This window comes from Ruditapes philippinarum, unplaced genomic scaffold (genome assembly GCF_026571515.1).
Source record: "Ruditapes philippinarum isolate M1 unplaced genomic scaffold, ASM2657151v2 ctg2068_1_1_1_1, whole genome shotgun sequence".
In the NCBI taxonomy this organism is placed as follows: domain Eukaryota; kingdom Metazoa; phylum Mollusca; class Bivalvia; order Venerida; family Veneridae; genus Ruditapes; species Ruditapes philippinarum.
The window spans coordinates 65901-93093 of NW_026856115.1; the positions used below are offsets into that span (position 1 = coordinate 65901).

General features: G+C 29.5%; 1 protein-coding gene across 1 annotated transcript; it reads right to left on the reverse strand.

Moving 5' to 3' along the window:
* Nucleotides 1-2084: 2084 nt before the first annotated feature.
* On the reverse strand, nucleotides 2085-19055 carry LOC132745423 (uncharacterized). Its single transcript, XM_060734337.1, has 2 exons — nucleotides 18494-19055; nucleotides 2085-2790 (listed from the first exon to the last, which is right to left on the reverse strand). Exons 1-2 carry the CDS (start codon nucleotides 18620-18622, stop codon nucleotides 2593-2595), a joined length of 327 nt encoding a protein of 108 aa, XP_060590320.1. The 5' UTR covers nucleotides 18623-19055; the 3' UTR covers nucleotides 2085-2592.
* Between the last annotated feature and the right edge of the window lie 8138 nt (nucleotides 19056-27193).

Genomic DNA, 27193 nt, shown 5'->3' on the forward strand with positions numbered 1-27193 from the left:
CAAAGTAAAATTAACGTTTAATTGATAAAGCTGCTTAGCAGTCATTAATTATTTTTAAAAAAAAACTACTTGCTTAATCGTTTACGTCAGTATCCGGTGAGTTGACGGACTTGATACTACATATGAATTTTACAGATGAAACTTCTAAAATCATTTGATACTGTTTATGTGTGTCCTATCAATTCAAATAGATAAAAATATTGTATTTGATTCATTTTTAATTTCCATATCATTTGCAGTAGTGGTTGCTTCTTACTGACAACATGTTTCCATGCATTATTAATCACGTAAGTTAGTAGCTGTGTCTTAAATCCGCAAATCTTATAGGGGAAATGAGTAACATGTCTATAATATGGTATAAACAACGACTGCAATTAGCTGGTCTGGACATTTTTGTGTAGTTAAAGATAGAACAAAGAATTTCTTTTGGCAAATCAGATATGATTTAGACATATCTTGGCGTCACTTCAATTACGATACAACCACATGTCACATGAAACTGGTTCAGGGACTTTCAAATATGTAAAAAGGAAGCTCTCCAACTAGCTCACACACTCAAGTTGCTCTACTCAGATGCCTATTCATGCTCTAACAGCACTGGGGGACATATTTTAAATCTTTTAAAGCTTGTGAATAGTTATAGGAATTCGTATACAATTCGTATATTAAATAAAGACAAGTCAGTCTGGAAATATTTTTTCCATTGTTTAAAAAATACCTATTAAGTGAACTTATATTGCACGAAAATATAGTTTTCTTTTGTTATAGAATTATTCCAAATACTTAGCGATTTGCTTATGAAAAGTACGACTGAGCTTGGCTGTAAATTTATAATATAACTATTTACATAAGTCTCAGAATCTTCAGGGCGTAGAGTTGTGTGATTCTGTTTGTCCGACTGTACTTCAAATTTGAAATGCCTCAATACTCGATTTGATTCGTAATTTCTGAGAAAATGCTGCATTTACTTATGACTTTTAATGCAATTGATGCATGTATTGAATTTTGATACAAACATACATACTACAATTTCGTGAAATATGATTACGGCCATACTGTAGAATAGAGAAAATTCATGATTAATAAATATGTCACAAACATTGAGATATAACATTGTTACACAAATTATATAACAAAGAAGCAATGTTAATTGGTTTCTAAAATTGTTGAATAAGAGGAAAATATTATGTCATCAGACAGTGTAAAATATTCAATTGAAGTACACAATTTGATATCTCACGTTATTCTATCTAGGTCCAGAAGCGGCACATTGGATGATAACAAAATTCAGATTGACGTACATGCATATAACGCTTTTTATACAAGAAACTCAAATACAATAAGTATATCTGATTGGTTAAAGAGAAAGTCAATATTTTGAACGCAAGTTTTCTCCTTATTGATGGTTACTTTCTACAAATATCATACCAGTGTTTATACAATTATGATAGGAACAAATTGTGCTAAATGTTCTAAATTAATTGATAGTATTTAACGGATAATCGTTTAATTAAACAATCTGATTTTTATCATGATCCTGATTTCTTATAATTCTTAATTGCCTATGATTATAGCTATTACAATTGCCGGAATAAACCGGGCAACTTAGTAAGATTGCAGAGTTTCTTTTCATATTTGTTAATAGAGAAATAAGTTGCAAAACATAACATTTTTTATCATTGTCATATAAAAAATCAGCCTCTAATTTAAATTTGTTATTCCTATACTGCATAGGTTGACGATTTAACCGAAGGTCTATGGTTTCCTATTTAGAATTTATTATAATAGCACCCTGTCTTGTGCTTTACCATTCGTGCCATTTCATGTTTTGTTCGGTGTCCTACTGGGCTACGTGCCGATGGTCCTGTGTTGCTGATTTTGGGATGCGTTCATTGAATGTGACCCTTAATTGTTCTGTGTAATCATATTTTAGTATAAACTTGTTTTACAAAAATGCTCCATGTGATGTCATTGTGAGACGTGCTTACTGAGCAAAACCATTGATATTTTTACGATACATTTTGATTTGTCATTTTAATTTGTTGTTACATAGGATTTGAGAAAATCAAAATAAATACTTTTGAACAAATTTCTCATTATTTATTGAAAGAATTTTTATGACATGAATGCGATTTCGATCTAAAAGAATAAACAAATTAAACAATTTAATCATTGTCTATTGAATTATTTAACTTTTTGTCTTTCAAAGTTCTGAAATAAAAACAACGGTAAAGTACAACGTCCAAAATTAAAGGCAATTATTTTCTTTTCTTTATGATTGATTTGAAAGTACTAACTGTACTGGCATTTGCACTTTTGTAACTTTTGATGGCGTCCATTGTACGGCGGATTATTATAAACTTTTCAAGAAACCCATTACGTCAGTACGTCAACTAGAACCAGCCGATGTTTAATATATGTCACATGCATATGTGACGATAGAAGAATTTGCCAAATGTTCATTTAAAGACACTGATATACAAATGAATGTAGCCATCTGAATGATAGAAAAATAAGCTTCATGATAAAGACTTTATCACAATAGTAAATCATCATTTGATGATTGTTCTGCGCAAGTGCGGCTGAGGTAATCTATTTCCGTTTACGGTAACATGAAACAAGATTCAAGAAGCATTGTGTGTGCCCTCGTTTCATTGTCCTGATATTTTCCCGCTCTTTGTATAATTCTCGTATTTTTTCTACGATCTGTTCCTCCTTTTCGGTAAATTCAGCCAGCTCTTTTCGAAGTTCTTCTCTAAAAGCCTTTTGCAACTGTGAGTCTAGATCTACCTAGAATATATAAAAAACAAAGTTGAGTGTTTAAATTTGATAATTCTTTATTTACTTTATTATATTCATGTATGGATATATAAATGCAATATAAGATATTTCGGTTGTTTGCCAAAAAATCAATGTGTAATACAATACAAATGATAACATTGATAAATTGTATAAAAGCAGGTGAACCTTTTACATTATGTTGCTAGTGCAAACAAGAACATGTATCCATTTAAATAAATATCGTTGCATCAGGTTTAAATCATAAAATGATTTTTATCATCTATACTACTTATTACATGGTAATAATCGCAATTAATTTAAAATGTTATGTAGATATATATTTTTCAATCTTTTTATATGAAACCAAAAAATAAAAATGTAAAACGACGTTCAAAAAAAACGCAGACGCCGATTAGGTTTCAAAGATATCATGGATTTTATATTTGCAATAATTATTTTGTAACTACGTTATAATAAATAATATTATTTTATTAATATTGACGAATAGTTATGTTTGTTTGCTACTTTATAAAGTTATTTTAATTGACGTTGCACAAATAAAATTTAATCGCTCTCTACTTCCTGTCCAAATTCAAATATGATTTTATCACGAAGAAACCCGCTCAATTTTTGTTTGTTTTTCATTTATAAAAATATAGTTTCACTTTTAGAAAGTACAAATATTTTCATTTTAATCAAGCATAGTGTAGCTATTTGATCATAAAACGGTGATTGGATGGACCATTTCATTCCTAATCGATAAATATTGCATTGCGTTCATTTATTTGACATCTATTTTCAGGGCGAAATCATGTTCCGAGAGCAATTACCAAAATTACTTCCTTTATATTGGAAGGAAATCACTTTTATGCCATAAATAATCAGATGTATTTATACCATTAATTCTAATGATTCAATATAGCACTGCACATAACTATATAAAAGGAAAACGATTGATTTATGAAAAATGTTTGTAATGAAGCAAATGAGCATGGACAAAACAAAAGTAAGAATTAAACACACAATGAAATATTTCTCTTTTCGTTTCATATTGATATAAACAAAGGATCCTGGTCAATTGTTTAATGCTAATTATACACTTAAATCTTACGGAAGGACAAATAACAGTCATTATCGATTAATTCTTTTTGAGAATACTGCCGAATTAAGTCGCGGTTTGAACAATTGATGGTTAACTTGTGGTTGACAGTTGAAAATATATTTGCAAACGTTTTAACTTTGCCATATTACAAATATAATCAATGATTCTTTCGCCATTAATGATTATCAGTTCCTGAAGGTGCATAGTTATTTAAATTTCAAAAGAGCAAGTATTTGTGATTTAAGCTTGGTGAACTAAGACAAACTTTTCCTTTATGAAAGGTCGGAAAGGGAAATATTAGAAGCATGACAGTATAAAAACATTTAAATATTTGTTGTCTTGGGTTTATTAGATATACGGTTGTGAATGCCGAATTGGACTTTATACAAATAATTAATAAAACACAATTAAAACAACAACAACAATTTCTAGATATATATATATATTGTTTCTCATAAAATAACGCGATGATAAAATATTCAATGGGTTATTACTTTGTTTATGTTATATGTAAGATCAGTATGTTCTTTATGTTAAATCAAATAATTATGTCATATATTCTCATGTTAGCTTAGAGGTTAAATATAATTTAGTATTCTGTGATTCACTGGTTACATTTTTACACGTTATACGCTTAATATTCCATGGATAGTTATCATGCTGTTTATGCAATCTTGTAGATCAAAGCTTTATTTCACACTACAGAGCCATTTATGTCTCATTCATTTAACACAGTAATATTATTGGTTCAAGACATGATTATCTACGGTTTTCAACAGTTCTATTGGGAGTCACAAACATGGTTTAATCAAAATCCTCATGACATGTTGTAAAAACAACACCATATACATCACGAGCGCCAGACAACTAAATGTGACAATAAATGGGGAAATTTGTTTAGTTAATAAACAGGAAAAACATTATGTTCATGTAATTAAGTTAGAGCACCAGATTTTGTCAAAATATTGTATTATTTAGATTTTACGTAACTTATGTTATATAAGATGGCCTTAAAAGTGTCTGCTATATTTTTACAACATTTAAGTATTTATGGGGTTTTTTTACCATTAGCCATATATTTCCATAAACAACAAGTTTAATTTTATTTAAATTGTTTTTTTTCTTAATTCTTTACTATTGGAAGTAACATAAATACTAACTTAAACTTTTGAACTTTTATTATACTATTTTCTTAAGACAATACTTCATGTTTAGCAATCGGTCTACAATACCAGCTCATTATTTGATAGACACTACAAAGAACACATGCTAAGTTGCCTTGAATAAATGATTGAATATATTCATACGCTGTCACATTCAACTGCTGTGCGAACATTTATATGACAATGTTTGATTGATGTATCCTGCAACGGAAATTCTTGTTCCTTTTGAAAGACGAATTAATCCCTTTAAGAAAAATGATTTAAGTTGGGTAACGAAATCGGGCATTCAAATAGATAATGGAACGCACACAACGAAGAATTTATATTGTTTGCATCTCTTATATGCTAAGAATAAATCCAAAAGTAATTGAGAATACGAGTGTTATTTAATGAACATAACTTAAATTAAAAAGATTTTTAAAGATGAATAGATCAAGAAATTCGAAATAACGGCAGTGAGGTCAGGACAAAGGCAAGCTTAACAGCTTAACTTAAGCTTCAATGTTAGTTCTTACTTACTTATCTAAATATTTTAATGTGTTTATTTATATAGATAACAATCATCATAAGCATTTATGTAAAAACATATGTATCAATGATTATATAATTGAGAATATATTTTTGTTAAATTTAAGAAGTCTAATTCAGGTAACGTTTATTACATTATTACGGATACGACAGGATACTTATAAAAAAATTTGAAATTCTCTTTTAAAATACATTTTCTGAGGTTAAATATAAAATAACATAATGCATAGAGTGACATTATGTTCATGTTTTGCTGTCAAGTTGAGATGAATAAGTAATATATTTCAAAAGCCTGGCTATTGTAACGGTGATTGTACCAACAAATGATAACAAAAAATGTTTATTATACAATTAACAACTACCTAAATTTGTCGAAATTACCTTAAATCACATGAATAATTGGTTTTTCTTTCACAGTAAAATTTGAACACAAATATGGCAAAATGTCATGATATTCTTATTAATACCTGTTTACTGACAATTTTAACTTTGATGAGCATAATGTCACATTAATTGTCAAGACTATTTCTCTTTAATTTATTATTTGTTATGTTTAATATGCTCATGCAAAGTGATTGCTACCATAAATTTATTTCTGCACTGTCAATAGAGTTATAAATATGTCCATTAACAGAGGCTGTCATCGAGACAATGTTTCAATTATCATTTGTTACAAGATAGCAAGGCAAGCAATTTTGCTGTACAACACGTTCGTATTGCAACAATTACAGATTGATTCAGTACCAATTTGATATGGTTTTGTATTTTCTATGTGAGAGAGAAATTGATAGAAATAACAATTTGTTAAACAACAAATGACGACAATCGCATATCAATATATCTCGATTAATGTCTAAAACCGCTAATAATATGACATGATTCTCATATATCATTTATTGCACAGTTGTGCTGTGAATTCGTTTCCTTAACTGCAAATTATAGTGTTAACATTACGGTGCCCGTTATTTCCATGAATGATAGATTAGTATTACAGAATACATTGATGATATTTGTACTGGTACATAATTGTGTGGGGGTTTCTGTCACACTGATAGGGCTTCTTTAATCAGAAAATCATTTGATACTGATGAAAACCTTTCCATTGAGGAGAATTCAATATTGCTACCAAATAGTTTGTTTGATTATTATCCAAAACGTTGGATTTAACAAAACAAAATTATTAAATACCTTTTCCTAAATCTAATCTTTAAAATGATTCTTGTCAATTAAAGTTCTATTGATTACCTTTTTACTGAACATAGATAGTCATTGGATTTAAGGTAGACCATTTCTAATTGGCACTATATAAAAACTTTAAAATTGAAAACACAGGACAGTTATATGCCTTAATGGTCGACTGTATGCAAAATTTAAATAAAATATTACCGTTTTTTTTTTAAATAGTTATGGACATATTTCTTAACTAAAACTTTCCTAATTGAAGGGATTTTTTCCAGAAATGAAGAAACTCTAAATTATCTAAAATATCATCATTATAAAAATGTCTTCCTATTGTTCATTGTTAAGAAACAAATAATAACATTCAGGTCACAAATTACATGATCAAATGATTGTTTCTAAACAAAATGTTTTAAATACAGGTATAAAAATTTAACCCTAACACACCCACTTTAAAAACTTATTTGACCATTTCCCTTTTTAAAAAGCCTTATTCAAAGTATCCCTAAAATTAATCACAATGAGGAGCTGCTTTCAAGGTTTGCCTAAATTTTTTTAAAAGAATATTGGTTGATCATGCAAAATATAAAATACTTTCATCGTGTAGTTTTGATTTCATTAAACTTTGAAAATATCTGGTATCATATTTGCTATTAAATTTGGCATTATTTAGCATATTAATACCTACAATAATTATATAATTAAATAAAACACTTTTGTTAACATTAGGGATCTGAGAAATACATAAATAATGGTAAAAAGAAAAAAATAAAGAAAAAAGTAGCCCCTTCTGGGGTTTGAACCCACGCCCCTCAGTTTCAATGCAGTTGAAATGTGATTCTAGCCGATTTGAATACATAGTGAATGTTATGCATTAGCAGTGGTCAACCTCAACACTTGCCATTGTATAAATTATTATAGCCAACCTCAATATGCGTTAAACGACCAGCTACACGTAACTTGACTTTACTTGTCACTTAAAGTGAAACATATTCTATTGCAAATTAATTAATGTACCATCCTCAAATGTTGTAGGGAGAAAGAAGGGAACCAATAATGATATATCTTATGAAGGAAGTAAATAAAATGATAAATGAAGGAAATTACTGGAATGATGACTTATCTTATGAAACAAATCACTCTCAGATTTACACTAGCAACCCTGGTGTTATGGCTGGCAAAAGATCATACAAAATGATGGGTACTAAATGACTTAAAATTCTAACAATGGAGCTAAATTTCGAATATCTTAATATTCAATTCATCGCAAAACATACAGCTACAATATCAAATGATTTTAAACTAAACTACATAATTGTAGATGTATATTACATCATTTCATGTCATAAAATATCTTTCTCCTTTTCTACATTTTTCCTTACTTTGGAAGAATATCAGTTGTACATAAATTAACTTAATACCCATGCAATGTATACATGAAAAGATTTAACCACATGACAGAATTATCATTATTTATTTTTATTTAATCTTTAATTGATACGATGCCACAACTATCCTAAATAGCTAATATGTCTAAACAACACATCGTCCTACAAACAGGATAATCTATTGTTTGACAGTTAAACAATCATGAGGCATTGTTTTGTTTTAAGACTTCGTGCCAGGAACAGATCCACATGTACTTAACCATTGCATCAGACGACAATAAACGCCATAATAATGCAACGATAACGTTAAGAACCATTTTAATTTCTTGGTTACACGCAATTTCATGAATTAAATATAAGAAAAGTAATCACAAGGGATAACGGTCATTATCTTTAAAGCCGCGGCTATAAAAAGGTAGATTGTTTAAAATGATAACAGTAAATGCTCTAATACATGAACATGTATTTATACGATTTAAATACATTTGCATTTCGCAAAAAGGAACTTGAATAATTCTTAGATTTAAGAAAACTTTTCAAACGACATTTTTTTCCTTTATGTTCATAAATAGTTTGATATAAATTATCAACAGACGTAATTTTGTTTTGTAAGTACATATGTTGATGTTTAACAATTATTTATGCTAGTTATGCGCAATTTTGTGTTTAAAATTATAATTCATTATATAAGAATGAAATCAAAATTTAAATGAATGCGATATTTCTAAAATAGGAATTTCGCTCCATTTCTGTCATCTTTTGTGGTAGACATAGGCAAAAAAATTATTCTAGTATTATCAGCGTTTCCCATAGCGTTTCTACGATCAAGGAATATGTGTCCTTTATCTCAGTCTTGTATTAAATAACATTCACGAATAATAAAATAATTTTCTAAACACATAGATGCAACATTGTACAATTATCTAATTGAGCATCAATTTCACATATGTATGTTATTTTATGTAAGCACATCAAAGATTTCAACAAAACAAACAAAGAGAAAGTTTAAAAGTTGTGATATTAACTAATGTAATCATTTATTCTCCAAGGTGACCGTGATATGTGCGCAGAAGTTAATTATAAATATTATAATAAACTAATTGCCGTTATTTCCCAGCAGACATTTCAGAACAATTCTTTACAGACAAGGATTGGATTCAATACGGCTTTATCAAGTCCGCTTAAATAGTTGTAGTGTTTATTGCTGACAGCTAAGGATATTATATTTCCATATCTCATGGCAAAACAGAAAATTGTTCATGATTGGAAATACTTGGCGTGAAGTTATTATGGTCCTTGTTAAACAAATGACAACATTAAAGTCGAGTGGACAAAACTGATGAAGAATAACTGATTTATAGTCTTCTCATAATTACTTTCTGAATGAATTCTGACAAATTCGCCGGACAATTTTATTGTTTTATTTCAGTCCCTTAAATTACAGGCACGACATTAAGGAACGTCTTACGTCTCAAAATAAACACCAAAATGACATTTTTACGTGCAGTAAAGCTTTTTAGTTTTATATACGACTTTAACTAACAATTAAGGGCTAAAATTTACAGTGCGCTAAAATCTAGAGAAAAAGTTCAATTTATTTTAGTTTAAGTACATGAAGTACATGTTTAGCAAAAGATACTCGTACATTTTTGTATCATAGTATCTTTATAAAAAATAAATCATTGAACTGAACAGTATTTAAGACAAACCGCGCCTGAAATCAGTTATGAAAAACATTTGTGATAATTAAATTGATTATATGAATCGCCATAAAAGTTGATCTACCGAAAGCAATGAAAACGATAAAAACAAATTCTGAAAACTTCAAACTACTTTATTAAGTTTGTTTATCAGAAAGAGCAACAGTAAAAAGTTATCAATCTTCATGGAATAAATGGTCACAAAGGACCAGAACAAAATGAAATATTAAAGATTATGGATTAAGATATTTTTGGTATAGGCAATCAGCAAAAAACACGTGCTTTCGAAAATGCTGCTACCTTAGTAAATCGGTAATATTTTTGTTCATCTTAGTTAATTTAAAACAAATTTGATAATCTTATTTAATTTACACAAAGTATCATTTTGGAATAAAACGATGATTCAATTGTATACATTATCTGATATGTGAATGACAAAGCTCATAAATATTATTCAAAATCACTTTGAAACCGGTACCTATGTTTAAAGTAAAAGTACTCAATTTATTAATTAACCTTTTTACAAAGGTCAGGCTTTAATAGGCTTGTCCATATTTTACGGCTGTCAGTTTAGATATTTGTATATAAGTATGCATTCCGAATTGTCTTACACATCATGATAATCAACGTGATTGCTGCCTGCTGTCAATGTTTTAATCACGCTAAGTTATTCTTTTGTCTAAATTGAATTAAGTGAACCGTTATTCATGCTGTCAAGATAAAAGAAAACCAGATTAGATGACTTGAATACCTTAAGGCTAACAGAGGGTAACTTTTAAATGTTTCATCTGAGTAAGGATCCCAATAAGAAATATGTTTATGTATATCCACATTAGGTTTTTTTATTTCTATCTTTCATCCTAGTGGGGAAGGTTGTTAAATTTAGTTCAAAGTACAACATAATGTAAAAGGTTTTCTCGGCATTTCATATCTTACATGTATTGAAGTAAATAAGCATAGCCAAAATTTATAGATCATGACAAAAAGGGACCAAGTGTATGAAATGAAATAAACATGCTTACAAAACTTAAACATACATGTATGTTTCACTCAAGCTCTGATACTCTTTTTGACATGGTCAATTAACAATTATTAAATACCATACACAAATTGTGACAAAACAAATTGTTTATTAGTCATAACAAGCACTTTCACTTTCGTTAAATCAAAATTATTCCTCGTTTATTGCGGCCGGGGCTATTTAATTCATGTAATAATGTGTCCGATAACTTTTAAATTTTAAATGATTAATTTCAAACATATTGAATAAAATATCATTTGAATACTCGAAGAGCTTAGTTGAAATGCGGTAACAAATACTGATAACATAGTTTGAATAAGTTAAGTATCTGGGCGGTATACCTTTAAGGAGATACATTTAATATCTTCACATTTATTTAAGAGATTAAAAAGATCTTGATCACACTTGAACTTTTTCAAAATGAAGAATCACGCCTTTTTATTCATTAAAAGCAAAATAAAAAAATAATAAAAAGAAATAAGAAATATCTATCTGTATATCATCAAAATTAAACACAACTTTGGCATGCGTGGTACAATGTAGCTAAATTGTATTTTATAATAAATGTGTTAAAAACTATGTTTGCGTTGAAAGATATTAATTTATGACATTCTAACTAGTAGCGAAGTTAGTTCAAACAAACTGTTTTAAAGCGGCATGAATCTAAAACTGTCATAATATCAAATTCAATAAGAAATAAATGTATAACGTAAGAAAAAATATTCTAAATCGATGTAAAATTTTGAATATATTAATTTTACAGAATGTGAAATGTGCGTAGTACCATCAACAGTTTACTGCGTTATAATATCTCCGTTATTGTTATAACATAATATAAGCTACGTATGTTTATTCCGAAAAGTAATAGGTAACGCGTGCGGATAATAAGTTCATCGGGCTATATAAAATATTTATTTGTACCTTCTTTAACAAACACATTCAATGTTTAATAAACATTAAGGTTGTCATTATGCCAATCCAAGTGTAAATGGCCAGCGAACAGGTAAAAAAAATCAACTAGGCATTTTGCAAATATAACAGTGTTTAACAATTAAAATAATAATCATCAACAAATAATGACCAACATAATATTTTTCTGAAATATCATTCAGAATGCATCGGTTATGCTCAATTCTTGCCATCTTAACAGCAGAGAAGCCTTTTTATAATTTAGATATATTTTAAATGGTATAGTATACTTAACAATTAATACTAATAAGTATCACCATATTAATTGCCAACTTTTTGAAACATATTACTAATTCACCTTCACTTGACAGCAAAGAAATGAGCATGATGCCTCTTTAAAAATTTAAGTTGAAATGTGAATGTAATGTCTGACCGTTAATTTATTTATAAAGAAAGTAAATAAATTCACGAAGAATTACCCATCCTGCAACGATACACAAAAATGTGAATGTTCAACAAAAAAATCTTAAGATAATAATTACCCTCCTTAATTTATGTTGTCGATAGCATTCATTTCAAACAATTCGATTATCCTTAATATCCATGATTACGGTGTGAAAAATGCAGTCAGTTGCCGCGTAAATACTATAATCATGCAAATCAATTGAAAAAAAAATATCTTCGGAACTCTTAAATCGAAATAGAAAATTATGTTTTAAAACGGAACTTGCAATTACATCTTCCTCACTTAACCTTTGGTGAAATACAAAAAAAATGTTGGTTGCAGTCGATATGTGCAATCATTAAAAACATTTACATCTCGGAAGGAAAATGAATAAGGGCACGTCAATATATGTAAAGCGCACATATGACAAGATTAAAGTTTTATGACAAATAATGTAGAATCCTGAACATCGAGTCAGTTTTAGATATTTCTTTGGTAAATGACTTAGTTTCAACAAAAATATACCTTAATCAATGCCTACATTGCCAGTTTTATATATTTATTAGCCACAGTAATTATACAAGTTTGTAACATGTTAGTTCATCCATTTAAACTTTTTTATACACTTTAAAACCAAGTTGAATAGGCATCAGCTACAAAAGATATATAAATTCGTTTTAGGACATTCCATAGAAAAAAAGACAGATGTATGATACAAGAAGAAGAAAACAGCATTGATGACAGCTCTCTAAAATAGCAAGTTCAACGGCTCGTTGCTTGCGAAAAAAAAGCTCATGAATCTTATTTGCTAAGTGCCATTATTGATGTTACTATCCCCCTAAGCATTGTTGAAGATGTTTTCTGATCTTGCGGAGTTACCGCTTATCTTATTTTTTATGTTTTAATCGCAAGTCTGATAATGTGCAAGTATACTGAGTTTAAAGAATGTAAGCATAAGTGTCAATAAGTCCAATTGTAGCAGTCGAGCACATTGAGAAAAGATGATCTTGATAATCCAATGAAATTTGGCGTTACAAATGAATGTATCATATTGTTCGATGTCAGTGGTATTATGTACAATCTCCTAAAATGAAACTTCAAACAAAACAAAGATGGCATGGATTGTACTCAAAGAAATAAAACATATATTAATTATGTCAGCAATATGATTCTTTGGCCTATGAATTTGTATCATGATTCTTCTTAGGCATCGACAGGTACTGATTTTTGTGATTATTCGTTTAAATATATTACGCGTTCAGCAAGAAATATCTACTTTCAATTATTTACTAATTTAAACAATCTTATACGACAATAAAGTGACATTTGTTGTGCTTAAGTAGGTGTTATTAAAAGAAGGGATTTTACACGTGTGTTTTTACTTGAATATTTCAAAACATATTCAACGTAATTTTATCTGATATCAATATATTTTCACTGTTATATAAAAAGTGTAATGGACATAAGCATGGTTTAAATAGCATAATTCTTTAAAAAACAGAACATGCTGTTTCAGATTTTCATATGCATTTACATTATATTGAAAGCGTATGCCAATTAGAGCATCTACTTTCGATTAATAGCCGGGAATTGCTTCAACATTATGTCCCTTTATGTTATTTTCTTCAAACAAAATCTTACTGATAATTAATCATACATTAAATAAATTGCTACGGAGAGTATGATAAATGTCGATTATAAGGAATTATTATCTATTACTGATTTTGAATTGTATGAAACAAAATACAAATACACAATTCTCATCATTAAACGAATACCACTAGCATGTACTCTTTTATATCAAAACAATATACTTGTTAACAAAAAAATTTCTTTAAATGTGAAGGTTTTCTGCAGTTAATAAAAGTGGTTTGTTCTCGTTTACTATTATAATAAATCAGCTTCATTGTATTGTCCGGTGATGTTAATTAAATATTTTAGAAGTCATAAAGGAATTTTTTTAGAATATATATCACAATTTTCCTTTCTTCATGGCATACTTGAATCACATTAATATAATTTTCTTTATTAAGAATGATAAAATTGCTTCCTTATATTTTAATTTCAGTGATCAATTTTATCAGGATAACATTTTATTAGACTTTTAAACAACGCTAATAAACACGACGTAATATTATAATACATTAAGTCCATGTTTGATTTCCTATGCACTCGTCTGCCTCATTATTAAATTTCACGCGGTTACTTTTAAGTTCTTTAACAAGTTAAGCGATTAAATAAACCTGTAAGTCATAAATTTGCCATAACACTAGTACTTTGCAATAAATTTTCTAGCTGTAAAGTCTACTATTTCCCTCCACAATATTTATTAGGATGTTTTTTAACATCGTAAGGATTGATGATTTAATACCATCAGACAGGTTATTAAAATGTTTCCCTACATCGTGACAGAGAACACTCTTTTTAGCACCTGCATGAATTGTTGCACACATTTCTTGATGACTTGCTTGTCAAACAACCACCATAATTTATAAACTGAATATTATAAATAATACATAACAATAGTGTTATCCGTGAACGGTAACTTGCACTTTCCGGCACTGTCTATCAACAAACTGAATTAAACCGAACCTGCAACAATTACAATTTTGTCGTTTTGAGCGTTCTTTAGGTATTCTGTTTTTCTCTGTTTTTTATGAAATTAAATACCTTGTGTAATTTAAATAATGAGTTATTTCTAAGACAGGACTAGGGAGTATAGTGTGTAGGTTGCATCTATCACTGCCCTCTTATTACAGGCTCGTACAAACCCGGTCTGGAGCATGTTCAATTTTGCCGCTTGGGCTTTCATTCAAGTTAATACTTTATTGATTTCAATAGAAGCCCATGGATGAAAACAAAAATATAAAACTAAGCAGGAGCAAAACGAAGCAACTTGATGATTATTAAAGTAACTAAAATGCCATAGGTCTTAACAAGCTCAATTAAACCGAGTCTCAAACATTTTCAAATTTGCCGAGTTTGGCTTTGTTTAGGGATTTTTATTTCTCTCTATTTTAATATGAAAAAAATATTAATAACTTTCAATCAATAACCGGAACTTCAAATCATCCTGTTGTATCATATAGCTTCTAGTACAAATTACGGCATAAATTCACGCTTAGGCTTCTTCCTTAATCGATTAAATACAATTGCAATACAATATATATGGACATAAAAAAAACGCAATAGATATCAGTCAACCTCATGCTGTTTTCAAAAGTACACAATTAAAGCTATAACGATGGTGTTGACTCCAGTGGTCATGATCATGATTTGATATAGTCATTGGAAATCCAAAACCAATTCAGAAGAGTTCGATTCCAGAGACCTTATAGCTGCTAATGTATATATGATATATATGCTGGCTACATATACTTAAAAAATAACCAGCAGTCGGAACACCGAAAATCGGACAAACATTTTAAGCTCATTCGACAATATCACGTTAAGTGCATTAACCTTAAAATATTATTATTTGGTTAAAACTGTACACATCTATACTGTGTCTGAAACTGTTTCCTTTACAATAACAAAAACCATAAATAAGAACCTGCATAGTTGTTGCAAACTTTTTCTATTGAATGTCACGGTGAAAGACTGTTTAACGAACAATAAATTAGACGACGCAACAATAGCAGATAATGACGATACCTAGAAGATATTAAACTTAATAAATGACTAACTTACGCCACATAATGAGCATTTAAATGGAATGACAACAATCGGTTAATATCAGTAAATTAGTATAATAAGATTAATTCAGATATTCAAATAAAAGGTAAGCACTAATACGCTAAGCTATATTTTAAAAGTATTAAAATGTCTCAGTTCTTGGCAATTGCGATCTATGAATGCTAAAACATGATATATATACCAATATATTAATTGTCATATAATAAATTATTTACAATAACCAATTTAGCGGGCAATGTAAAGGGTTTTTAAGATGAAAATTTGACAGATACTGGAATTAAATATGACCAAATTAACATACGTTAACATTAAAGAATTTGGGTGATCAACGGCACAGATTATGATCATTAGTACGAACATTTTTCCATGTAGATTGTATGAGATATATAGTGCATTTACTTCATGGAGAAGAATATGAGTGGAGGAGGAATATTATTGGATTAAACACATAGTCTAAGACAGAAAACAAAGTACAAATCAGGTATGGTCTATGTTTCGGTTTGATAGAGGCTTTTCTTAGACATTATTGATAGATGCGGACCACGGTCAACGCCCCGTAGCAAAACGATTGTGGTTTGGTAAATATTCAAGTTTTCTAAAATGGATTCTGACACGTGATATAAAGGGTATAGTAAACTTTAAAATTTATGGTATTAAACATATATTGTCTCGAATCTTGTAACCGAAATCTAAAAAAGGTTATAGCATAATGTTTAACTAAGAAAAAGTGTATAACCCTTACAGTCAATCTTTATTCTTCTACAGAAGAACAGTAACTGAGATTTTCCATTATACGACATATGATATAGAACTATCCTATATTTTATAAGGCTTCTCAAAATGTTTGAATTTAAGTGTTAAGCTTTCCCAGATTAGGATTTTAAAGTCATACTTAGTTATAAATCATTTCATTCACGTAGCGTTTTATTTTGTCTATTAATCTTTTTGTATGTGGGAGGGGCATTTTATTAAATCCTTTTTAACTTCAATGAACTTACATTTTTTATATTGCCATGTATCTTTCTCGGCGATATCGGAATTTATCAAGCTATTGAACACTAAATATATCTTTATCTCTTATTTTGTTGTAATATATACAGAAATAGTGCGGTCTTTTTATATAAAAGAAAACTATCGTATTGCTATGACAATATAGTTGTTGAACTTTTTTATCAACACTTGTGCCAAATCCAGTAAATATTGTTGTTCAATTAGAATTAAATTAACGAATAGCGATAAGTTAACACTTTATTTATAATTTTGACGAATCCAGTAAAATTACCTTGTAATTAGTATACAATTAACGAAAATGGAAAGCGCCTAATTACAGTTGCCATTAATGTCATATTTTGTTGCATTTTTTTTTACATTTTGCAATAGCAATTTTAAAAATGTAAACGTAATGTACCTATTTAAATGTTGCTTCTCATTAATAAAAGAAATTCAGACACCCCGCAATATCAATAAAAACGACGATGACTTTGTGATTTACGATGTATAACAGAAATATATCATTTATGTTTAACAAGTCCTTACATATATATTTCTATTAACTGTGAAACTGTTGACTAATCAAAGAACCTTCGTTCATTAACTCACATTAAACTGGGTAAGAAACAGAATAAATAAAATGCTTTTTTTTTGTTAAACTTTGATTTCCACCATGCACTACAGGGTTTATTGGAACATAAACAAGGTTTTGTTTTTCATTCAGATAGTTTTATAAGATTTTTGCAAGGTATAAACCGATATTAATACAATCACAGGAAGAAAAATACCCATTTTTCTCCTACTTAGTTCACTTTTCTAATCAAATATACTGTTTAAAAGAATTTTTTGAACCAAATTAAACATATCTCTACGTAAAGCTATATGAAAGTAGATACAAGGTTAAACACTTCGTTTCCTAATGTGGTGAAAGTAAAGTATTGAAACGAATTCTCGTTATGTCAACAAGTTTTATATCGTACATAAAACAATTTATTGAAGCAAAATTATCTGGTTTATATTTTGGAAATACTTTTTTTCTTTATTTTGTAAACGTTTATCTTTATCAGGTAAGATTTTAAAGATAGTTTAATTATAATGTAAACTCTGTTTTATTATCAGTGTATTTTAAAATGAAAATTATTGTGTAACTCACTGAACTGTAAAATTGCATTACCAATTATGTTTTTATTAGCTATATACTGATACTTTAATTTGTGATATGTATGTGGGACGTATCCAAAAATGTATTATCAATCATTTATGATGATACAAAATGGGAAAGGAATACATATAAATAAATATCCCGCTTCTTATTTAATCAATATATTTCGATATATTATATGTAGGAAATGAATATATTATTAATAAGATATTGCTTAAATTTAATTTAATTTTCCAGTAAACGCTGTACTAAAACATACAGAGTCTTTTAACGTCTTTGTTATACTATATTCTCTAGTTATTGTAAATATCAATATCAAAAATACGTAATATTCCTAAGTTAAATCTGTCATATATAACTGATATCTTCTGCTCGTCAAATAGCAACTGTGAAATAAGATTAAACAAATAATTTGATACTCAATCTTACCTGTTCTGGCCATCCTGCGGTTTGAAGTTGGTCCGGTGAAACTGCTTTTGAAAAGTTCGTCAAAACTCCTAACAAAAATACTACAACCAAACAGACATTCAAGTACGATTTTGATTTTGAAAGCTCCATAGTTCTGTATTTGTATTCTGTATGTCAGTAAAGCACGAGAAAACAATAAAAGGTATTAAAACTTAGATTAAACAATTAACTTGTTTACCACAGTTAAAAACTAAGTTTTGAAATGCAAAGAAATTTTCTGCAGTTTAGTTGAATATCCAAAGCTAATTTAAAGTGAATATAGATTCTTCTAAGCTGTTTAAGAATCTGTTTGTAAACCGTTATCTTCTTTCTAAATGTACTATCAAAAGCATATTTATATCAGCATTGGTTGACCACGTGAAGTTCCTTTCCAATATCTCTGTTACCCGCCTCCTTAACACAGCGAAGATTAAATGATAGAAGTTTTATAACTTGTGTTTTATATAGATTGCGCATGCGTTTACGAAAGTAGTCCCGTGTGACTGGCGCGATAAAATATGACGCTGGGCTTGATTTGTAGTGGCTAAAACGATGCGACATCGGTTTTATTTATAGTATTTGCGCGGTCGTAGGCGAGTAGGAAATATGTTAAATTGCAAAATAATACTTAACCAATATTTCTATTACAGTAATTGATTGGGGATGAATGTTACAATACATGCTTTGCTTACACAGTCTAACGAAGTTCCCGTTGATTAATTAAAGCTTTAAGCGGCACGCCTTCAGTTAAGTTAACTAACTATTTAAAGAAACTTACTAACGAAAATATAATTATAATTTTAGTAAATTTATGTAAATGGATTCACAATGCAATTAACTATGATTCACTATTGTAGACTTTTTAATCAATTATCACCAATTTGAAAGTTCTACACTAACGTAAGAGTTAGATCACGATTGTTTGGAAATTATCAGTAATTTGTGGTGTAATATATTACAAATTTCAACAATTTTTCATACAAATAAACACAATACTTGTTCTGTGGTTCTTATAAAATATGGGTGTACATGTATTATGAGCACTTAATTTGCACTTTTCAGTTGTATATATTAATATTTTTTGTCAATCAGTTTTTTATATATATATATTTTTCATACAATATCATACTGTTGTAAGCGTTAGAAATTTGATATTACACTTAACACATTTTAGTTTCAATCACGCACTTAGTAATAAAGGCTTTTCATTTCTTTTTACACTGTTAAGAAGGTTTCAAATTTTCGAGAAGCTAAAGATATACTTTGACACAGAATGTATTTGTACACAGACAGAAACATTACAATATGTAAACCATGTCAGTTTATTGACACGGAAATAGATTGTCAAGAAAGCAAACTATAGAAAGAAGATAAGACGCAAAAATGGCAAATTAAGAATATTGCAAGCTTAGTTTGAACGAGTATGCTCATCAATGCTAGATGTTAGGTGCAATAGTTTTATAATACTTGGTCAATATTTTCACTGAATATTCATGTAAGTGTTATTTTTCATCAACTGATGATATGACAGCTTTCAATCCGTGATCATATGTTGGCGGGTATTGTTTAAAATTTATACAAATTTCCGTTTGTCACCAGGATTATTTTTTTACATACATGTAGTTAAGTATACAATAATTATTACTGAATACCATTAAAACAAATTTTCACATTATTTTTATTTTTTTACCAGTTACCTGACAATGTAATCGTCAGGTGATAGGCATAATAGCAATTACATGAAAGTTTCAAATTGTTTATTCAATGAAAATGCTAACCAATAATTATAAAAATACTGATTTCTTTATTAAATGTAGAACAACATTTCCATAAGGAGTCGTCCTCTAAACATGTAAAATAGGAATCGCACTCAAGGAGAAGTATTTTCCATTCGTCCATGTTCTACAACGAAGATAGTTTAATTGTCAGGATTCTTGCGTCTCTCAAAATATTGACATTAGTATAAATATATAGGAATTCAACTCAAGTTTATTTATTGAAAATATCATGATAAAAATAACAGTAAAACATTAAAACTTTTACCAGCAGGCATCAGATTATGTCCCTATTTTATGTATAATTTTCCATGAGTGTAATTAAGTGGTAGCAAATCGATTTCTTAAATTATGAAAAGTGTTTGTTATTCTTAACATTCTTTTAATTATAACCCAACAGGTTTTAATGTTCAATTTGAAACAAAATTTGTGTAGATGGTCACGTTAGACAACACAGAGCCATATTTTACAACCTGCCACGCAGGATTTGGCACTTGCTTTTGTGACTCTAAATAATATGGAAGAAAAGGAGTTCACCGGAGATTAAATTGAATGAAAATATGAACATGACGTAACTATATTATAAGTAAAATTTTGGTCATTCGTCATGCGATTTTAGAATGCTAAGCACTTCCAATCGTCCTATTTTTTAACAACGATGACACGATATTAATCAGTGAAAATTACTAATATCAGTTCAAGTTTCGAAAGGGAAACAGAGTTCAAATATACGACAATCAACAAAGTAGAGGGACCTTCGGCAGAGCAGCCCCGTCAAACTCTAACAGTAATACCTGTCCTCGGCTTCCAAACTGGCTTTACATGTTTGATTCTCTTTTCTCTTTCAAATGATTTTTAATACGTTTGAGTATCATTTAGTATCTTAGTACGTTAGTCCCCAAGGCATATGTAAATTCTTAACTACAAACTTATGGAGCAGCTGTTTCTTCCATATTAATATTAGGATGCCTATAAATTATAAATACAGAAAAAGAAAATGATAAACTGCTACACGAGGCATGATTTATATCATTTATGACTGAGCACGTTTTAGAAATAAGATATTGAAAAAAGTCAACAAAGTAAATGTCACAGTTATTTATGAGAGTAGAATATTACAGACAAAAAGATTAAATTGAAAACTTTTTGAACTGCACATTTACCCAAACCTAGCTGGAAATAAACGTAAAATGTAAGAAAAAAGAAAAGACAAGTCGAAGTTCACTAATCAATGCAGCCTTCGACAAAATTCTCCCACAAAGAACCAACGGGGAGGTACCAATTACGAGGCAACGACGGGGCTTACTAAAACGTTGTAATACCTTTGAAATTATTGTATTTTGATAATAAGATCCCTAACACTTCTAATGGATTCTTCCAAATTCAAAGAAGGCTAAGACCATTACAATTAAAGGCTGCTTTTTATATTGAAGGATAACCTTTTAATGTCTTTTAGGTTTCATAAAAAATCAAAATCTGCTACAAAAATATTTTTTATAGGAAATTAATGTCAAACATTTCCAAGACAAATCTTGTTTATAAGATAATATTATCAATAAATGGACTTAAGGTTATTTCCGTGACGTATTTTGTTCTATTTCATTTTTGAATCAATTTTGTCACATTGGGCGTAATTTAGTATTTCCGTTTTTCTCTAAAAAAAATTGTGATATTTGCTTGATGTTTTGAATAATTCTTAGTGTGGCGGCATGGCCGAGTGGTTAATGCGTCGGACTAGTAATCTAATGATTGCTAGCCGTATTGATTCAAATCCCCGAAAGTGACAAGTTGGTGTTTTGCTCAGTACTGGTTGGTTCCAGCAACAGATTCGAGAGTGTCAATAAGCTCATAGCTTCCTACACAATGGAACTAAAATAGACTCGGTATAAACCAAATAATTATATCACCTTTACACAGATTTTACACTATATTTGTGGTCAGTCAAGCCTACCAACTTTCCCGTGTAATAAACAAGTAAAAAATAATTTCTCCGTTGGTGACCGACTACTTATACCACATGAATTAAAAAAAATAAATAAGCGGCGAGAGACATATGACCACTTAACTTAATATCTCAGATCTATTGTCCCTAAGAAATGTCGTATTGTCTGAGGATCGAGCCAGCGACACCTAGCAAAGCCAGTGCTAAATGGGCAATCAATACTCTTCTCAAAATTTATCTGTTTTTGTCACACATTTGTGAAAACTAAATGGTTTGCATATGACCGGTAATTTGTTCATTAGCTTCTTGTGCGTGATTACCATTTACATTTATTCACATAATTATGTTAACTTAGTCTTATTGTCGTTCTGACCTATGTCAACAACAAACGCTTTACGATATTCAAAATACAATTCAAATATTTTGTAATGAACAATTGTGTAAAGTGCTAATTAAGATTACGGAGTTAATCATTTTTTGTCGACGTATTCTTTGTCATATTGTGCGTATATATATATATATATATATATAATATATATATATATATATATATATATATATATATATATATATATATATATATGATACAATGTATATGTAAAATAACAATTAACATTGTAAGCGTTTGTAATTTATTTTCCTTTGTGGTTTTGATAACTTACGTAGATGTTATATTGTTATTCTATTTGTTTCATAACAATCAACGACATGCGCCTGCATGCTACCTTACAGTTGAGTCAATTCTCGTTACAAATGTCTTGGAACATAATTATCTTAAACAAAGTTAGCAATGGATATGAATGGGCAAATGTAAAGCTTAAACATCAATATCGTCATATTGATAAAACAAACACTTTAAAAGAATACCCCGAAGAACAATAAAATATAACCTGTTAAACAGGAAAATAGCATTAATTGCTTGTTATGCTTGCAGGCAATCCTTTCCTTTGAAGTAAGGAAATACACTACACATGTGACACGTTTATAACTATTATAATTTTTGTTGTATTGCAGAAATCTTTCATAATGTATGATTTAGTTTGTCAGGGCAGACATACATTTTGTTAAAATAATTAAAAGTGGATTATGCAATACAACACATGTCAGTTTTTTGAAACTATAATTCAATATCGACAAAGAACAATTTTATTTGATTCACAATGTTTGACTTTTGAACTATATTTTGTATTGCGACAACTATCTAAAATGTTCTATTGATATTCAATTTGCATTTGCAACTTTAATTTTGTCTGATAATGATAGAACCATCAATTTGAACTGAACCTTTTAAATAATTATACTTTCATACTGGTAAAAATTTGTAAAGTTGCATACAATAGTTTTAAAAGTTTCTGGTTCACGACAAGTTTTGGTTCTATTCATAAGCTTATGCCTGTAACAATGCAAGGAGATGGACTTGCCGATGAGATAAAAAAATACCGACAAAAATAATAGCGTAAACTTAAATACATAATCAAAAGGTTCTGAATTTTTACTGACTTCCAATCTGGTTATCAATTTGACATTTTTTCTAGCATGTCATCTTGTTCTCAATTAAAGAGGAAACATTAAGATAAAAAAAAATATCGCAAAAATCAAAATGTACATTCCTTATATATAATTATACACAGCCGTGCCACTTTTAAATGAGTTTGTAAATACCGTACATACTAACATAATTATATACGAGTACATGTATATGCACGAAACATACACTTATAAATAATAATTTCATTTAAATTGGATTACCAATAGTAATTCACGCTGATCTTTATTACAGATTTTATTTTCCTGCTGTTTTTTTTACAGTATTTCATTTCTTACCTGAAGCTGTATTTAATGCGTTTCTAAATTAAAATTATCCAATATTTTTTTATCTACATGTATGTTAACTTAATATTATGATTCATTTCATCTCAATGCCTACATGTACTTATTGTTACCTTAATGGGTTGAACACATTTTAATAAAACATTAATTCATCTTCACTACTTTCAGATCATATATTTTTCGGAGTAAGATGGACATTCAAACATTCAATAAAATAGTGCAAACATATAAACTAGAAACTAAGATATAACATTAAAATGTTTTTTGTCAAGGCTTCTAGAAACAGAAATATTTCATAGCAAAATATTATAGCATGGCTAAATCAATTCGTGCTGTGTGAACTTTATTAAACTTTTAAATTAGCAATATTACAATTGTTCTAAGGGCATCGGGTGTCAACACATCATCGTGTTTTCATTTCAGTTTCTACAATTCATTTTTTATGAAAGATGTCAGAAAAAAACATCTTTCTTGTACAAAATTTGAAGAGACTATTAAGTTTATCAGTTTACAAAATTAAAATCAGATAAGAATGGTTTTGAGTTTAAATGTCAATTTCTTCGTGTGTATAATTGTATTTTCAATTTTAATAAGTATTTATTAAACCACCATGAAAGTCCTTTGATAGGAACATTTTACCCGGAGTAAAACGTTATGCCTTATTTTATTACTAAGCAGAATGTTATCATCAAAAATGATGTCGGAATTGTAACATACATTGATATCAGAAGAAAACAGGTGTAATAATTATGATATCGGAATAAATACACGTGTAATGTAACACACTTTGATATAAAAAATAAAAACACGTGTTTTGAAACACATTGATATCACAATGAAAAAAAAACGTGTATTGTAACGCACTTTGATACACAAATGTACACACCTGTATTAAGACACACATGTTATCAGAATGAATGCACATGTCTTGTAACAAACCTTAATATCAGAATGCATACACGTGTAATGCAACGCACATTGATATAAGACTACACAAAATAAGTTTGTTTCCTCCAGGTCTTTATATCTTTGAATTCAATTGAAAACTTGGTCACGGCGTAAATAGTATATTATCACTTGTATCATAGTTTGGGGACATTTCTGTTGAAAATGTGACAGAGTTAAATCGTATACATATACATGCACAGTGCGTTAACTGGAGTGCAGGTATTAGTTACCCGCACTCCAGAGCATGCCCATTGATTGGTTCATTTTGTCCGGGGTTAACATTTTGTGACGAAAGAGAACGGTATCATATTCAGATGCTCGTTCACTGGTTACTTTTTTCTGGGGTTTCATATTGTAGTATCAGGGAACGTGCTGTTTTAGTTTGACTATGATACAAAGGAGAAAAAAAAATCAAAACACTCGGCAATCTGATAGCCTCGTGTTTCGATACTCTTTCTATTACTTGTTAGATACTTTAAACATCGTTAGTGCTCGCCAATTTTTTTAAGCCAATCACCGACGAGGATTTTTCAAATTTTTAGGTTTCAAATCTTAATAGAACAGATTTTATATAAACTGGACGTTTTATATTATAAAACGCAAGTGGGTGGAGCTAAGTTTCGAAGAGCGCTAAAGTGAAATATACGCATGTGCAGAGATCTTGAGGTTTACTCCTACTAATCAATATTTATGCATCATGTTTTTTTCAATACACGCACATGTATATCGTAACTACGGCATAGAATTTAAAAAAGAGGTTCATTGAAATGAAAACAGGCAAAATAACAGTAAAAATGTTTTATTACTTACGGAACCAGTATCGTTTTATAATTTCCAAATAAAAAGTTCACTTATTCCAACAAGTATACATGTATGTAATATTTCTTACTCTTTATGTAAATATTACAGCCCGTGCCGCTGCAAAACCGAAAGTAGGGTGTATTTATTAATTTTACGAAAATATGTCGAGGTGATAGGCGAGGCAAGACATGTCGACTTTTTGTAGCTCATTGTGAAGTTGCATTACATGAAAATCGGGCACATGACAAATCAGCACATAAATAAAACATTCTAGTGTTCCGTGGTATACATCTTTTCTACGTGTTATACCTCCTTTCCTTATTACAATGCATTTTTACTGCATTGTTATCCATCGCTGGTTTGTTTTTAGCAGAGAATGGCCTGGGTATGTTCAAAGAGGGTACCGTGCAAAGAGAGTACCGATATGGATATGCACCGTGATAGTGTCTGATTTACCTAGACATAATGCGGGAATAAGCTATGCAAAAACACGTGACCCGAAAATGTGTACCGCTACCTCTTCCAAATATGGTTATACACATTTAGGCTATCGTGTGACGTCACGCAGTGTGTTGGGCGGAAAAAAATGGGCGGAGCACTAAGCCGGTTAGAGTGCATATTGGATGTTCTTCGTAAATAAGAAAGCTACAGTCGCTTCGCAAGCTCCGCTCCTTTTTAGCTTTCTTATTTACGAAGAACACCCAATATGCACTCTAACCTATACATTGATTTAGTCAATATGTACTCTCAACAAAATAAAAAAACAACACTTTAAGCATATATTAAATATTTTTAATCACATTCCCGTGCAGCTTTTACGACCTTGAACGACCGTGAATATAATTGGACATGACGTCATATGCGTCATAAAAACATAGCGTAGAGACACGCTAAATGCTACACTTACTGAGCGTCAATGAAAAAATACTTATTTTCACTTGAAACATTTTGGGGTTTTTGGTGAATAGTATATTATTTTCGAATAGGTTTATTACTAATTGTATTGAACTCGTTAAATAAAATAATATTATTTAACTCATTTAATAAATCCATTATCAAACCTACACTCATTTATTACATATCCATATTTTTTACATTTTCAAATCTGCTCTGAATTTATCGGTCAAATATATAATGCGCTGACAAAAGGAAGAACAATTAAAAAGCAATTGCATCATACTTTAGGTTAAAAAATATCTTTCGTCTATTTTGATAGCAGATTTGCTTTTCTGTAAGATACATATTTTTCTCCTTAGGGTATTACGAACAGTTTCTTTTAATCCTTAGTAAAAGGTAAGTATAATAGTGGAAGCTTAACTAAACCTCGAGTTGTGAACGTGAGACCTATCGGATCAAAAATACCCTGTCATGAAACCGGGGGAATAT